The sequence below is a fragment of the Bombyx mori genome, chromosome 1 (assembly GCF_030269925.1).
Source record: "Bombyx mori chromosome 1, ASM3026992v2".
Lineage (NCBI taxonomy): Eukaryota > Metazoa > Arthropoda > Insecta > Lepidoptera > Bombycidae > Bombyx > Bombyx mori.
The window spans coordinates 5,353,256-5,368,486 of record NC_085107.1 but is presented as its reverse complement, the minus strand read 5'-3'; the positions used below and the strand labels follow the sequence as shown (position 1 = coordinate 5,368,486).

The 15,231-nt window shown below is 35.7% G+C and overlaps 1 protein-coding gene across 4 annotated transcripts in view; it reads left to right on the top strand.

Annotated features, from left to right (window-relative positions):
* LOC101741679 (epidermal growth factor receptor) overlaps positions 1–14,540 on the top strand; it is a 132,076-nt gene extending 117,536 nt beyond the window's left edge. For 2 of the 4 annotated variants that reach the window (XM_038014145.2, XM_038014136.2), the window contains exons 2-5: positions 7,139–8,539; positions 8,898–9,030; positions 9,377–11,216; positions 11,300–14,540. In XM_038014145.2, the coding sequence (XP_037870073.1) occupies positions 7,139–8,539; positions 8,898–9,030; positions 9,377–11,216; positions 11,300–12,148 (4,223 nt within the window). In that variant the 3' untranslated portion in view covers positions 12,149–14,540. The remainder of the gene's footprint in view (positions 1–7,138; positions 8,540–8,897; positions 9,031–9,376; positions 11,217–11,299) is intronic. The other 2 variants (XM_062668320.1, XM_004929742.5) reach the window with 1 other exon arrangement.
* The last annotated feature ends 691 nt before the right edge of the window (positions 14,541–15,231 follow it).

The following is a 15,231-nucleotide window of genomic DNA, read 5'->3' as shown; positions in this document are numbered from 1 at the left end:
AAGCAACAAATAAATGAATCGTGTTGCATAATTTTAAATTTACACATAAAATAAGAAATTTAACCCATAACTGTTTAGTAATGACGATTTTGGTTTAAATTTAAGAATGAATATTTAACATACATCAAAACGTTCTCAATATGTTTCGTTTAAAAACCTGTCGGTTCTAAAAACCATGCTATAAGTTAATTATTTTCATTCACCGATCAAACAAATTTTTTATATTAATCGCACAATTCATTCAGCCTTATTATAATAATATGGTTATTAAAATGGAATTAACAAATTTTTTACAAAAATATTTGCAAAACAACATAGCACATCTCTTAAATCAAGAATATATTTTACGTATTAAATATTACGTATTAGGTACGTAACAATTCTACAACTTTACTATATAGTTTATTGATAACAAAACATTGAATAATTTGCGTTACAGCAAATATTTTCTTTATCAAAATTGTTTTGTACAAATCGAATTAAGCTGGACTGAAAAGAAGTTGGATCGCTCACAACAGTTAAAACAACATTATTAAAACAAATTTATTATAAAAGAAAGAACACAATATTCCTAACCTAAAAGTACATGTTATTATCCGCAACATGCTTCGTCAGATGCATCAGTCTCTTTACAGTTGACATAATACACTTTTACAGGTGGTAGGACCTCTTATGACCCCGCACGGGTGGGTACCACCATCACCCTGCCAATTTCTACCGTGAAACAGGAATGCGTTTCGATTTGAAGGGTAGGGCAGCCGTTGTAACTATACTGAGACTTTAGAACTTATATCTCACGATGGGTGACGCATTAACGTTGTAGATGTCTATGGGCTCCAGTAACCACTTAACACCAGGCTGTGAGCTCGTCCTGTGTGTTAGTATTTTTTACAGGCAAGGGCTTAGAATTTTTCTATACGGAACATATTGTCATCATGTAGACCGATTCACACGAGCGCATAAATGCATAAGAATGCGCACTGTACCATGCGTTAAAACAGATTGTCGTTACTGCGCAAAAACACATTCGAAGACTCGTAAAGCTCCTTACCTGTATTCGATGTTTCGAAACAGTGAGTTTGTAATAAAATATATTATTATCCAAATATATTATCTCAACGAAAAAGTAAAAAAAAAAAACGTAAATAAAAAATATTTTTTAACCCAAAATAGTGATTGGAGATCAAGTTTTTTTCTTTCTTTAACATAAGCATTGTTTAATTTATTCGTGTTTTAATCATAAGTAGTACACGATAAAAACTGTTTTACAGCAATTTTAGGGGCTGCAGGCGAAATAGACCTTTGAAGGACCTACACTCTGTATTGCAGTAAAATTGATATTTTTCCACTTCATATCTCAAATTAAGTGGTGGCATTCATAAGTTCCACGGCTGATCTAGGCCAACTAAAAATTACACTTGATGGTATCATTAAGTTCAAATAATCATTACATCCTATATCCAGGTTGAGCTCTGAAATTGTATAAATAAACAGTTATTGTTTTACGAACAGCCTCGCTTCACACAAGGAAATAACAAGACGCGGCTCGGCGCCTACGCATTTCCATGAAAATATAATCGTAATATTGCACTCGGATACAGCGAGTGGATTTGTCACTAACACGCCAAGGATATGAAATTCAACGAGCAACTTAGAACAAACGTGTTCTTAAGATCTTAAATCGCACCGGAACTGAATTGCATAAAAATAATCTATATATTAATACGTGAAGCAAAAACTTTGTATCCCTTTTTACGAAAATTGCGCGGACGGAGGAGTATGAAATTTTCCACACTTATAGAGAATATAGAAAAGAAGTGCACAATGCTAATATTTTTTTAAAATAATGCATAAAAGATACATTGAATCAATAAAGAAAACATTACACACACTACATACCATGTATTTGACGCACACACGCATGCATACTATTTATTGTCAAACTTTTGTTCTTGACGTCTATGGTCAAATTGAGAATAGATTAATATTGTTTGTCTTTATTAATATTTTTTATAGAGTAGCCTTGGCGAAATTTGTGATTATAGAAATATAAAATACAATCATAATAGTGTACAAACTTACAATGCCAATTAATTATAGTCGAATTTCGACTACTGCGGGACCTCTAGTATAGACAAAACTTAAAAAAACATATGACGTAATACCACAGTCTATTCCGTCAGTAAAACCATGCCCTTATTTAGAATTGAGCATAGATAGAGTACTACTTCATTAGTAATACAAAAGATAAGACAGCGACATTTTTTATTATTTTACAATCTGTCATTCAATTCAACTCAATTCATCAACCCGAGACTGTCATGTCTGGCTGAAAACTCTCTGATATCAAATGAGTCGTAATCATCTGTTTTTGGCGCCAACAAGAAATTAACCTAACAAGAACTATATAAACAAGTTCCGATCAACTTCTTTTTTATGTTCTTATTTGAATTTGTTATTTTAATGACTTTTCGAATACTTTTTTAAATAAAATTTCCTTATCAAATACTACAATCTGTGTACCGCTGCAAAATAATATACGTAACTAGCAATATTACGAAAAACTTCAGAGGTGTCAAGGGACACCCGGATGGAACGAAGTTCCTTTCGATTAATTAGTGAAGGAATTGTAATTTTTTTTTAAATTATAATAATAAATTACGGCATTATGAAGAAGAAAAAACAATACTATGAACTAAATTACTATTGTTGAAACGCTATCTCGAGAAACTGTACTCATTACACGGACCAATCGGATACGAGCAATGTCACGCGATAAGCGCCTACACGTTGATTGGTCAGTATGACGGATCTAAAAAGTGTCGTGACAACTTTTCGTAAGAATTTTTTCCGTCTAGCCCCCTTTCACAACGCGCGATAAGGAACTTCGTTCCAAAAATGTATTAATTTGGGATGACATGAATGACAAAATTTCAGAAGTCTTTAAAAAAACCGATTTCATAATAACTTCGTCGTTTAAGTCCATACTTGGTGAGATATGCGCTTATCACTCTTAAAGTCGTAAAAGTGTCTATATCTGTTATGGTATGGAAAATAATAAACAATCATCGTTGTGCAGCTTGTGTTAAATCAACTAACTTTCAATGCATGAAATTAGCTGTAATAAGACGTGTTGAAGTTAAACCGTGGACATTAATTCCAAGTACTAGGATTCCGACTGGGAACTGTGTTTAGTCTAACACACCGAAGTCTAGTCTAAAGGGTAACAACAATATAATGTTAAATGTGTTTTATTATTCAGTAAATTTCCATCGGAATATGAACCTAATGACCAACCCACCTAGAGGTCGAGAATTAAAATTTGAATTTATTGAACAAAAACAACCCGAAATTATTTCAAATAAATTCTAGAAACGGAAAGAACTATGTAAATTACGTATGTATTTGCATTTAGTTTAAACGTTTTTCAATAAACATTTATTTGAATTACGTTCAATACAGGATTTGTTTTTCTACCTGTTGTTCTAGACGTAAAATATCTGTAAATGAAGTGTATACTACGGATCTAAATTTATCAGGCTTAAATTGAATCAAACATAGGAATTATTGAGCTATTTCTTTACAGTAAAAACAAGCCTTTGTTTACTGTGGAAGATGACTGTCGTTTGTTTGGACTGCCTATGTGATGCAAGGTCACCATCTCCATTGACATTGGTAATGCCAGAGGTATGATCAGACCGCAGTGTACAGTAAATTCATGTAAGACTTGTTTAGCTATTCATGTGATTTAAAAAAACCTTTGATTCAATGAGCGAAAGATTTCTCTTAAATACTTGTTTTTAACTTATATTGAACTTGTACGTTGAATACAATAATATTAAAATTCTATAATGAATTAATTTAAAAAAACGCACCTCTATCTGCGTCTATCCCCATGGAAGATGTCGAGACGATAATCGAATAGCCAAATTTGCACATTCAATGCCTTTTTTATTGGTAGTCATAAATGGAAACTACATCCCGGTGCAGCAATCGGTCGAGTACAACAAGGGCTTGTAGTGAAAGGTCGCGGAATAACGAAAAAGTCCAGTGAAACTGGTTCCCGTGCCTCAGAATGCAAGTGAGCGGATAAAAACATTGACAAACCAGTCGGGCGGCGGTCCACTCTCAGTGATTTCTTAACAGACTGACGCCTTCCAAACTTGGTAGTCTCGTTCGTTGATATGAATCCACTTTGCATTTTAAGAAAACAAAAAATGTGATGAAATTGACAATGAAAAATAACTTTGAAGTCTCGTACAAATTTTCAAAAACAGTTTGACGTTTTTTTTGGTGTTGTCAATAAATGTTTTATTTAACTTTTTATTTAGTCGTTAGCTTTACCACAGTACGTGTTCCGCATGTTTTGGTCATATCACGGAGACTTTAAAAATACAAAATCTACTTGGAAACAAATTTTCACTCAAAAGAGTCACAAAGAATCTATTTAAACGATCTAAACTTTACATTAATGTATATATATTATTAAGAATAAATTAGGTACAATCAATGTTTATAGTCCCATGTTTTGTAAGCCTATATGTAACAAGGTATGAATTTCGACACCCGAAGACCAATTTGAAAAATGTGAATTCCATGTGTCCTGCATATATCGGTCGTTAATTGAAATATTTTCTGTGGATGAGAAAGCATTAAACTATATTATTGTATAATTATTATTTTTTTAATTTATGTAGACTATTTTCCACTGATCGACGTACAAAAATGCATTGGTACGTAAGAGCGTAGCAGCGTACATATGCGTATTTCACACAAACCATCAGATGTGATCAGAGCTCGAGCCAAGCGCATCCACACTTCAATGCTATCAGAGCATTCATCTAGGTCGACCGGACATGTCGTTGTTCATAATATAAACTACCAAAATCAAATCAGTGAACCTCAAGCGGAACTGTATTTAGCATAGCGACATCCGAAAGCGGTCGTGTAGACGTGGGTGGGCACCCCACCACACCCCACCTCATTTGTATAGGCGCATTCACCATCACGACCACGTAATATACGAATTTTTAATTTAGACGTTTTCAACCGCATTTGGATGTTGTTATCGAAAGTTGATTCCGATTGCCATTGTATGAATTGTTTTTAGATTCTTGACTCTTATGATTTGTCATTTCGCAAAATAATGAAATACGAATCCTCAAGTTCTTTGGGCACATCACTCGTAATAAAGACTCCATTGAGCGGTTGGGGGTACAAGGCAAAGTCGAGGGCAAAAGATCTCGCGGACGATCTCCAACACGATGGACCGACCTCATAAAATATGTCTGTCTGGCTCACTGCAAAATAAATGATTACACTCGCTCTGCGAAACACCGTGCCACATGGCGTCGCATCGTGAGAGCATCGGTATTGCAGGATCCGACTGATGCATGACCACGACCACTCTGTCAAGAGTGTACGACTAGGAAGATGGAATACATGTTCAAAAAAATCACGAACCAAATTACGAACTTAATAAAAGCACGATGTTTCTAGTCATCGTTTATTAAATCTTTGATTAAATTAATGTTGATCATAAAAAATAAAACGTTATTCCTTCGCTTATGCTTTATAATATCGTAGGAAACAACGAACTATTCACTTCACTGGTTCTGTGTAGAAGCCCGCCCGGGTTGGTACCACCGTCCTGTCTATTTCTGCCGCAAAACAGTAATACTGTGTTCCGGTCTGAAGGACAGGATAGCCGGTGTAACATACATAAGGCTGCCCATCCAGGCCAGGATAGGGAGCGCATCTGAGTCACTGATGTAGTTTGGATGTCTATGGGCGACGGTTATCATTTCCCATCAGATGAGCCGTAAGCTCGTCTGCCTATCGAAAGTAATAAAAAAAAAAAAAAAATTCTACGTATTCAATATACGACGTAAAATACAGCATTTTGTCAATCATATATAAACTACATATAAACATTATCATAGAAACAAAACTACTGATTTAAGAAAGCCACACGAATTAACTGTTCAGTATAATGGATGATTGTATATCACTGCTAGTGGTATTATCATGTAAAAAGTTAATTAAAGAAATACACTAACATAATAATATGGACTAACTTAAAATGAACAAATTATTATTGGTTTAGGATATTAAAAAATGGTACCGTGTTCCAATTCATTGCATACATTTGATGAGGATTTTTTACTAGATGAAATTTATATTAAAGTCATTGTCTACTGGAAGGATTACACTACTTACGTATGAGGTCTGAAACGTTATCGTTCCGGTATAGGTACTTGTGGCAGATCGAAAATATATCCCTTTTATCATGAAGTTTTACCTAATTATCGTAAGAAGAAAAAAGTTTTCGAAAATTTGGATTTTTATATATGTATTACAATTATTTACTAACATATTTTCAGATTGTAACTTTAATTAGACAAATCCAATTTCTGTTTGAACTACCTAGTAAGAAATATTTTGGACTCAACAATCTAAGTAAAGACGTATGTGTGATAAATATATAATATGTACCTAAATATTGTATATCTAGTATCGACTCTACTAAAACTACCTTTATGATTCATATCACACGTGACATCATTCTACAATCGATTCCTTATTTAGAATTGATATTTACAATTATCTAAATACTAGTAATGTTAACATTTCAAGTTTTGTTATAAAGTTCATGACAAAAAAGAAAACAAGCAGTTGAAGCCATCTTTATCCTTAATTTGTTTTGAAAACAGTGAACACGCTAACATTCGGCTGATGTTTCAATAGTAAAACCCGGGCCCTTTATTGCGGTTGTTAAAATAATCAAGCAACGGTAAATTTACACGTCACACGTTCAAATCGTTGAAATAGTTGACCAGTTTAGTGACTGTTAACATGCTTGTTATAAAACGTAAAGCTAGTATCGTCTTAATATTAAGACGGCATTGTATTAGAACCAAAGCGTTCACATTGCTAGCGGTGTTACTTGTAGCGTAGTGGAAGAAACTGGCTTTAAGAGTCCGCCCACACGGCGCCGCCTCTTCGTTAGACGTTCTCTGTTCCTAACTTGTCGAACATCGACCTAATACAAATGTTTTTGTTTTTGTATGATTGACTAATATTCAATTAGGACATAAAGATTTTCATCGTTCTAACATTGATTTTGTTTGATTTTCAGTATGCATCGGAACGAACGGTCGAATGTCAGTCCCGTCGAATCGCGACACCCACTACCGGAATCTTCGCGATCGCTTCACCAACTGTACCTACGTAGACGGGAACCTCGAGCTGACATGGCTGGAGAACGAGTCAATGGATTTGTCGTTCCTGAAGTACATACGAGAGGTGACAGGTTACGTCCTAATATCGCATGTGAAAGTTCACAAAATCGTCCTGCCCCAGCTGCAAATAATTCGTGGGCGGACTCTTTTCAAATTGAACGTGAGAGAAGAAGAATTCGCACTCTTGGTTACTATGTCCACGGCTTTCACCCTGGAGTTACCGGCTCTACGAGATGTACTCCAAGGAAGCGTGGGTATATATAGTAACTTTAATCTTTGCCACGTCAAAACTATTAATTGGGACGAAATAATATCAGGACCTAACGCAAGTTACGTTTACGTTTATAATTTTGCCACTCGGGAAAGGGAATGCCCGCGTTGTCACCCAGCCTGCAAGATGGGCTGCTGGGGAGAAGGTATTGAAAATTGCCAGAAATTCTCTAAAACAATTTGCAGTCCACAGTGTGCGCAGGGACGCTGCTTTGGACCCAATCCGAGAGACTGTTGTAATACGTTCTGTGCAGGTGGATGCACCGGCCCATTGCCCACTCAATGTCTAGCTTGCCGAAACTTTTACGATGAAGGAACATGCTCACAAGAATGCCCTTCAATGCAAATATACAATCCCACCACTTATTCGTGGGAGCCTAACCCCAATGGAAAATATGCATACGGTGCGACATGTGTAAGGAATTGCCCTGAGCATCTCTTAAAAGATAACGGCGCTTGTGTTCGAAGCTGCCCTCCGAATAAAACTGCCGTGAATGGAGAATGTATACCTTGCGTTGGTACTTGTCCCAAGACTTGTCGAGCTGAAAAACCAATTCATTCCGGAAACATTGATTCCTTTAAAGACTGTACTATAATAGATGGTTCTATTGAAATTTTGGAAATGACATTTACTGGATTCCAGCAAGTGAATCAGGACTATTCTTTTGGTGAACGATATCCAAAAATGGAACCAGATGCTTTAGAAGTATTCAGCACTGTTCGCGAAGTCACCGGCTATCTAAATGTTCAAGCACATCATCCGAATTTCACAAGTCTATCTTACTTCCGGAACCTAGAAGTAATAGGAGGACGCCAAGTCGTTGAAAACCTATTTGCATCTCTCTACATAGTCAAAACATCTTTGAAGTCTCTCGGATTAAAATCCTTGAAGAAAGTTAACTCAGGTGCAATAGCCATAATGGAAAACAGAAATCTTTGTTACGCTGACAAAATAGCATGGAATAAACTTGTGAAATCTAAGGACCATAAACAGATCATACAGAAGAACGGCGATCCAAGACAGTGTGGTAAGTTTGCTCTGCGTATAATTTAGTATGGGGATCCTCATTAGAAAAAATATATTATAATAGTTAGTGTAATTGCATTGCATTAGCGAATTTACCAACTTACCTTTCTAGCTCTGCGTATTGTGTTTTAATGCGATCATTTACACATTAAAAAACCCAAACACACTAATTTACTAACAGCAAATGCACACACTGATATGCTCACATAGGTCCAGTGCTATGTTCTATGGGTTATAGAAAATTTCAAACTTAAGAGATTTTTATTCTTAGCTTTGTGAATAGTGCACTGGGTCTGAATATATTGTCAAAATATCATGAATAAACTCTTATGTTTTCTTAACATCATTTTATTCTACAGAAAAAAACAATTTGGTATGTGATCCACAATGCTCTGCGGATGGGTGCTGGGGCCCGGGGCCTGATCAGTGCCTCTCCTGTCAAAACTACAATTTCGGCGAAATCTGTATCGATAACTGCAGCGTTCATCCAGGGTGGGTATTACTTCTATTTACGCACTTATAGTGGCATCGAAATTGATACTGCACAGCGAATTTTCAAAAGAACAACATATACTTTCGGTTTCTTCATTTCAATTATTAATTATAATATTAAACACACAAACACACACTTAATTATCATAATCTACAACGACAGTTACCAGCATCTAGCGGTCTTATTACCATAACAAAACCTAGTAGCTGACGTGTGGGTAGCATTCTCCTAACGGTTCGATGTCCTAACGATGGTGACCTCATTGTTTGTTTAATACACCAAATCTATCTTGGTGTATTAAATTGTAATTTATGTTATTTATGCTGAATTTCATTACTGTTCCAGATTGTACAAGGCTGACCACAAAAGCTGTAAGCAATGTCACTCGGAGTGCCTTGACGGATGCACTGGAGCAAGTCGGGCGAACTGCACCTCCTGTAAGCATGTCCGAGATGGCCCTTACTGTGTTGCCCAGTGTCCTGAATCAAGATATGCCTCAGAAAATGGAACGTGTCACCCATGTCATCCTAATTGCAATAATGGTTGCACGGGTCCTGCGAACACTGTCGGAGAAGGCGGATGTAATTCCTGCAATAAAGCTATAATAAGTGTTGAAGCCACAGTTGAAAGCTGTCTCAAGGAAGACGAACCGTGTCCAGACGGGTATTATAACGAGTGGGTCGGTAACGTTAAACCTTTAGAAGGAAAAGTGAAAATAGCGTGCAGAAAATGCCATCCCCTATGTATTAAATGTGTAGGATTTGGAATCCATGAACAAGTATGTCAAGTATGTAACGGTTTCAAAAGAGGGGATCAATGTGAGGATGAGTGTCCATCAGATCATTTCACTGATGAAATCGGCAGAAATTGTACACCTTGTCACTCAGAATGTAAAGGCTGTACTGGACCTGGTCCCACAGATTGCATCAAATGTAAAAATCTAAAGATATTCTTGGGTGGTTCTGATGCGAGCGACGAAAACGCTCCATTCAACTGCACTGATACATGTCCAGATAATATTCCTAATAAAATATATTTTGATGAACAATTACAAGACCCAATCGAAGAGCCGTATTGTTCTGAACACGCCAATGATATCCCAACCGCAACTGCAAGAACATCAACAGTTTTAGTTATAATTCTGGTCATAGCTTCCTTGTTCTTGGCGGTTCTTGCCATAATTGGATATAATTTCCGTCAAAAAGCAAAAGCAAAGAAAGAAGCTGTCAAAATGACGATGGTGTTGACAGGGTGTGAAGACAACGAACCACTGCGTCCAACTAACGTCAAACCAAATCTTGCCAAATTAAGAATAGTAAAGGAAGCTGAGCTTCGCAGGGGTGGTATGTTAGGATTTGGTGCTTTTGGAAAAGTATACAAGGGCGTATGGGTTCCTGAGGGAGAAAACGTTAAAATACCTGTCGCTATAAAAGTGCTAAAAGAGACAACAGGTGCGAACACTAGTAAAGAATTTTTAGAAGAAGCTTACATAATGGCTAGCGTCGAACATCCAAACCTATTACAACTTCTAGCTGTATGCATGACCAATCAAATGATGCTCATCACTCAGTTAATGCCGTTGGGGTGCTTAGTTGACTATGTGAGAACACATAAAGAGAAAATAGGATCGAAAGCATTCCTTAACTGGTGCACACAAATAGCTAGAGGAATGGCATACTTAGAAGAAAAAAGATTAGTGCACAGGGATTTGGCAGCCCGTAATGTTTTAGTACAAACTCCCAACTCAGTTAAAATAACTGATTTTGGACTAGCCAAGCTATTAGATATAAATGAAGACGAGTACAAAGCAGCTGGAGGTAAAATGCCAATAAAATGGTTGGCACTAGAATGTATACAACATAGAATTTTCACCCACAAAAGTGATGTTTGGGCTTTTGGTGTTACAATTTGGGAGATTCTCAGTTATGGCGCCCGACCTTACGAGAATATCTCAGCACGAAATGTACCCGAACTAATTGAAAATGGATTGAAATTACCGCAACCGAGTATTTGCACGTTGGACATTTATTGTGTTATGGTATCATGTTGGATGTTAGATGCGGATAGCAGACCGACCTTCAAACAACTAGCTGATACATTCGCTGAAATGGCGAGAGACCCTGGTAGATATCTTGTTATTCCTGGAGACAAGTTTATGCGCCTTCCATCCTACTCGACACAGGTAGTTGATATATTCTTCGTTTAAAGTGCTTTATTTCAACGAATATTATTAGTTTAGTTTTCTAATTGTAAATTAAAATGTTTCAGGATGAAAAGGAAATGATAAGAAATTTGTCATCGGCTATGGAAGGTCCAGAATCACTAGTTGATGCCGACGAATATCTACAACCTAAATTCAAAAGTATGACAGGTACAGTGACGACCAACTCCGCTCTCAGTGCGGGCATGGAAACCCAAACCAGCTCACTGAAACCCTGTACATCTTCTTCGTGGCCTAATAATGCTGGTCAAGACGGGGTCCCCGACCCATCTACTAAGCCTGAAAATTGGGATCACGAAATGTTGCGATACAACAATCAACTGAATCCCGATGGCTCAGAAGTACGTCATTACTATAATAACGGCGTATGCGCGTCTGACACTTCGAGTTCGAGATATTGCAGCGATCCTATGAAAACGAGAACCGAAGTATCTTTGGAAGATAACTTCGACGGCATGTCCAAGGCAAAAGAAGCTCAAGTCGGTAATTTAAAACTGAACTTACCGTTGGACGAAGATGACTACTTGATGCCTTCCCCACAACATACTCAGAACGCTTCGACGTATATGGATCTGATCAGCGAAGGCTGCGAAGGACAAGACGTTAACGACATCCGTTTCGGGGAATTCGTGAGTTCTAAACGTTGCATCGACAACCCTGAATACTTAATGTCAGAAGAAAGCGTACCGCCTCAGACGTTGGGTATCCCGACCGAACCAGTTCCACTGGAGTCACTGTCCGCGAGCGAAGAAAGCGCCGATACCACACCTCGTCCAGGTACTAGCAATTATATGCCGCAGCGTTCTGTAGAGGAGGAGTCCATGTCAGACCACGAGTACTACAATGATCTGCAACGAGAGCTCCAACCTCTACGACGGAATGAAACGACCGTCTGAATGCAATTACACAGCACACGATCCATTTGCAATTAATCTGTACTACACCATCTCCGACCAGGAATGTTACCACCGTTGCTATGATCATCTGGGTTTAAATATGAGTTGTGTGGATTTGATAATTATTATAACATTTAATTGTGCGCGTCGCATCTGTCTAGCGTCTAGCAGAGTATTGTAATTTCTCTTATCTCAATTGTTTATGGGCAAGAGCGCGCGCGCAAATCCCGTGCCATTGGACGATGGCTAGTGTTGGATCGATCGTAGTCTAAAGAGAATTTATACTAACATAGGAAAACCAATTTGTTAATTTGTTTATAATCATTAATATTTTTTTTGTAAAGATACTGTTAAAACTTTATGATTTGTAAAAAATATATATAATTTCTATAGTGTGTTTTGTACACCTAACAAAAGATTTAAGTTATTTATTAATTTAGTTTAAGAATGGCTATGTTTAGTTCTCTCGGATGCTATTTGTTTAGCTTAAAGAGCATTATTTTTATTTTAAAACTGTGATAATTAGTTTAATTTCGATACATTGCGGACCAGTGATTTTTTTTTATTATGTCCACTGTCTGAAAATTATGTGAATAAGCATTTTGCACTTTACATAAATGAATACAGATAGATAGAAAAATGCAAATAAAAATACAGCGTATTAAAGTACTGATTTTTTTTTGAGTTTACTGTAACATTGCAAAATGTTTAGAATTACAGTAAGACCCCGCTTAGCTTATTCTTTAGCTAGATATAGCGTAATATTATACAGCGTTATACGAGATTTTCTCGTCATGCAAATAATGTAAAGTTAGGAAAGACGGGTTCCTAATCGTCTTTATGGTCAAATATTTTACCATTCAGTTTATAGATTATGTATTTTATAACAGTAAAACAAAAATGTATTTCTTACAAATATAGAAACATAATAAACGAATATACTATATATAAATATATAAACAAAATTCTAAGTATCTTTCCATTTCAGGCCATTCTTCTCTTCAGTATTTCCAATTTTCTGCCTTAAGAATATTGTTTATTGTTGAAGTTTCCAAATCTCCGATTGACGTTGACCAGTATCTAATCTTTTAATCCATTGCATCTTAGTTTCTGGTGAAATTCTTTTTCTTGTTGCTTTATCTTCGCATTTAATTATTACCCAACATAAAAACTTCAAATCATAATATTTGTTAGTATATCAATTGTCATATTGTATAAATTTATACTTACAATAACGTCAAGAAATGTTTGATACGATAAAAATACGTTCCAATAACACCACAGGAAAGAAGAAACACAGATAAATAGCTTCGAATATCGGAAAGCCTCACGCTGCGTGCAATTTCGAGGAATCCCACAATTTAGATAAAATAGCGTTAAACCGAAAAAGCGCTAAACGAAACAGCATCAAGCTGGGTCTTACTGTTATTATTTTGTTTTTACATTCCATAATACCTTCATAGTGGAACAAAGATATGCGTTTTCTCGTAAACAATTTTACTGTAAGAGAAGCGACTAATTCCATTAAAATTAATTCCATAATAAATATAAGAGCACTAAGTCTTGCCTTGCAAGTTCAAAATGTATAATAATAATCGAGTCACTGAATATTGCCGTGAGCCGCTACTAAGCCTAGTTTACTTTTCGTAAGTGTATATTATATAGCAAAGATAAAATGACATTGATTTATCGGAAATACAATTTCGAAGCACAAAACGAGCTCAAATTATTTCCATGCTAATGCAATTTAAACATAGTTTTAGTCGTGTATTTGATTTAAGTCCTCGTTTGCCATGTAACATGTAAATACCGATTATGTTTGTAAATAAAATATATGTATATATTAAGTGTTCACAGCAACTTTAGTGAACACAATCAGCTGTTTTTTAGTTTAGTTAAGCCTCGTTCTTTCATACACATCACATTCTAGTACTTAACGTTGTGATAAATTCGAATTATAATATAAAACGCAGGTCGATTTGTAGAAATTGTTATGTCGTAACGTGAAATTCAACGAGGTTATATTTAAATACATTATAAATTCTAATCGAATAGCTATTTTTGTTCTAAATTTAAGTGTGCCATTAAATAGATAAACATTTTTTTTTTATTCATCGTTGTAATTTCGTTCAACGTGTTCTTAATTCGACTACTTTTCTAGTATAGTAAAACCTTTCGAAATATAATATTAATTACTTTTATTGGGTACATAATATAGTTTTAACGTCATAACGTTAAATATTCTTAAAAACACGTTGAATGATCCATTCCATGTTGCGTTTTGTGGTATGAAATATTGAATATTAAATTAAGATTTTTTACATGGCTAACATTGTTTTCTGTGTAGATAAATTATAGGTATCGTGTACCTTAATAAATGGAGAAAAGTAAATTAGTCTTGTTTTATTTGCGTTTTAAACCCTGTTCTGGCATTAGTGATTCTATACTATAAATGTTTTCATTTTTATTGACCTCTTAAAGTGAGCATTGTTGCTACGATAGTCAGACGAGCATATGGCGCACGTAATGAGAAGTGGTCAGCCAAAAAAAAGTACAGCCAAGCAGCTGCCTACCTCTGAAAGCTCTCCTCGCAACTCGTTTGAAGAAGAACAAGTCATAAAGCTTATTATACGTATCTATGAACTATATTATATCAAGATTCCTTCCAAGAAGATACGAAAAAAAAAACAGGTTTGTTGAATACATGTTATATACATGTAGGTACTCAACAAATCTGTTTTTTTTTCGTTATTTTTTTTAAAAAGGATTTTATGACCTGTTAACTAAGATCTTTAGGGCAAATCTTATTTCAATTATATTCTTATTTTTATGATAATATGGAGTAAAATGAAATGAAGATGATTAATTTGAGACATTGATCAATTGAGATGAAATTAAATGAAATGAGATGATATGATATGGGATGAAATATAATCTCAGTAAATGGTCGTCATTTACTGAGATTTTTTCAGTGGACTTTTTAGAGGATCCCGAGAATTTACGAAATCTTATAGACATCATGATTTCGGTAGCCGTTTCCCGAGATATCCATTCGGGTCCTTGCTAGGCCGTCGCATGCACAC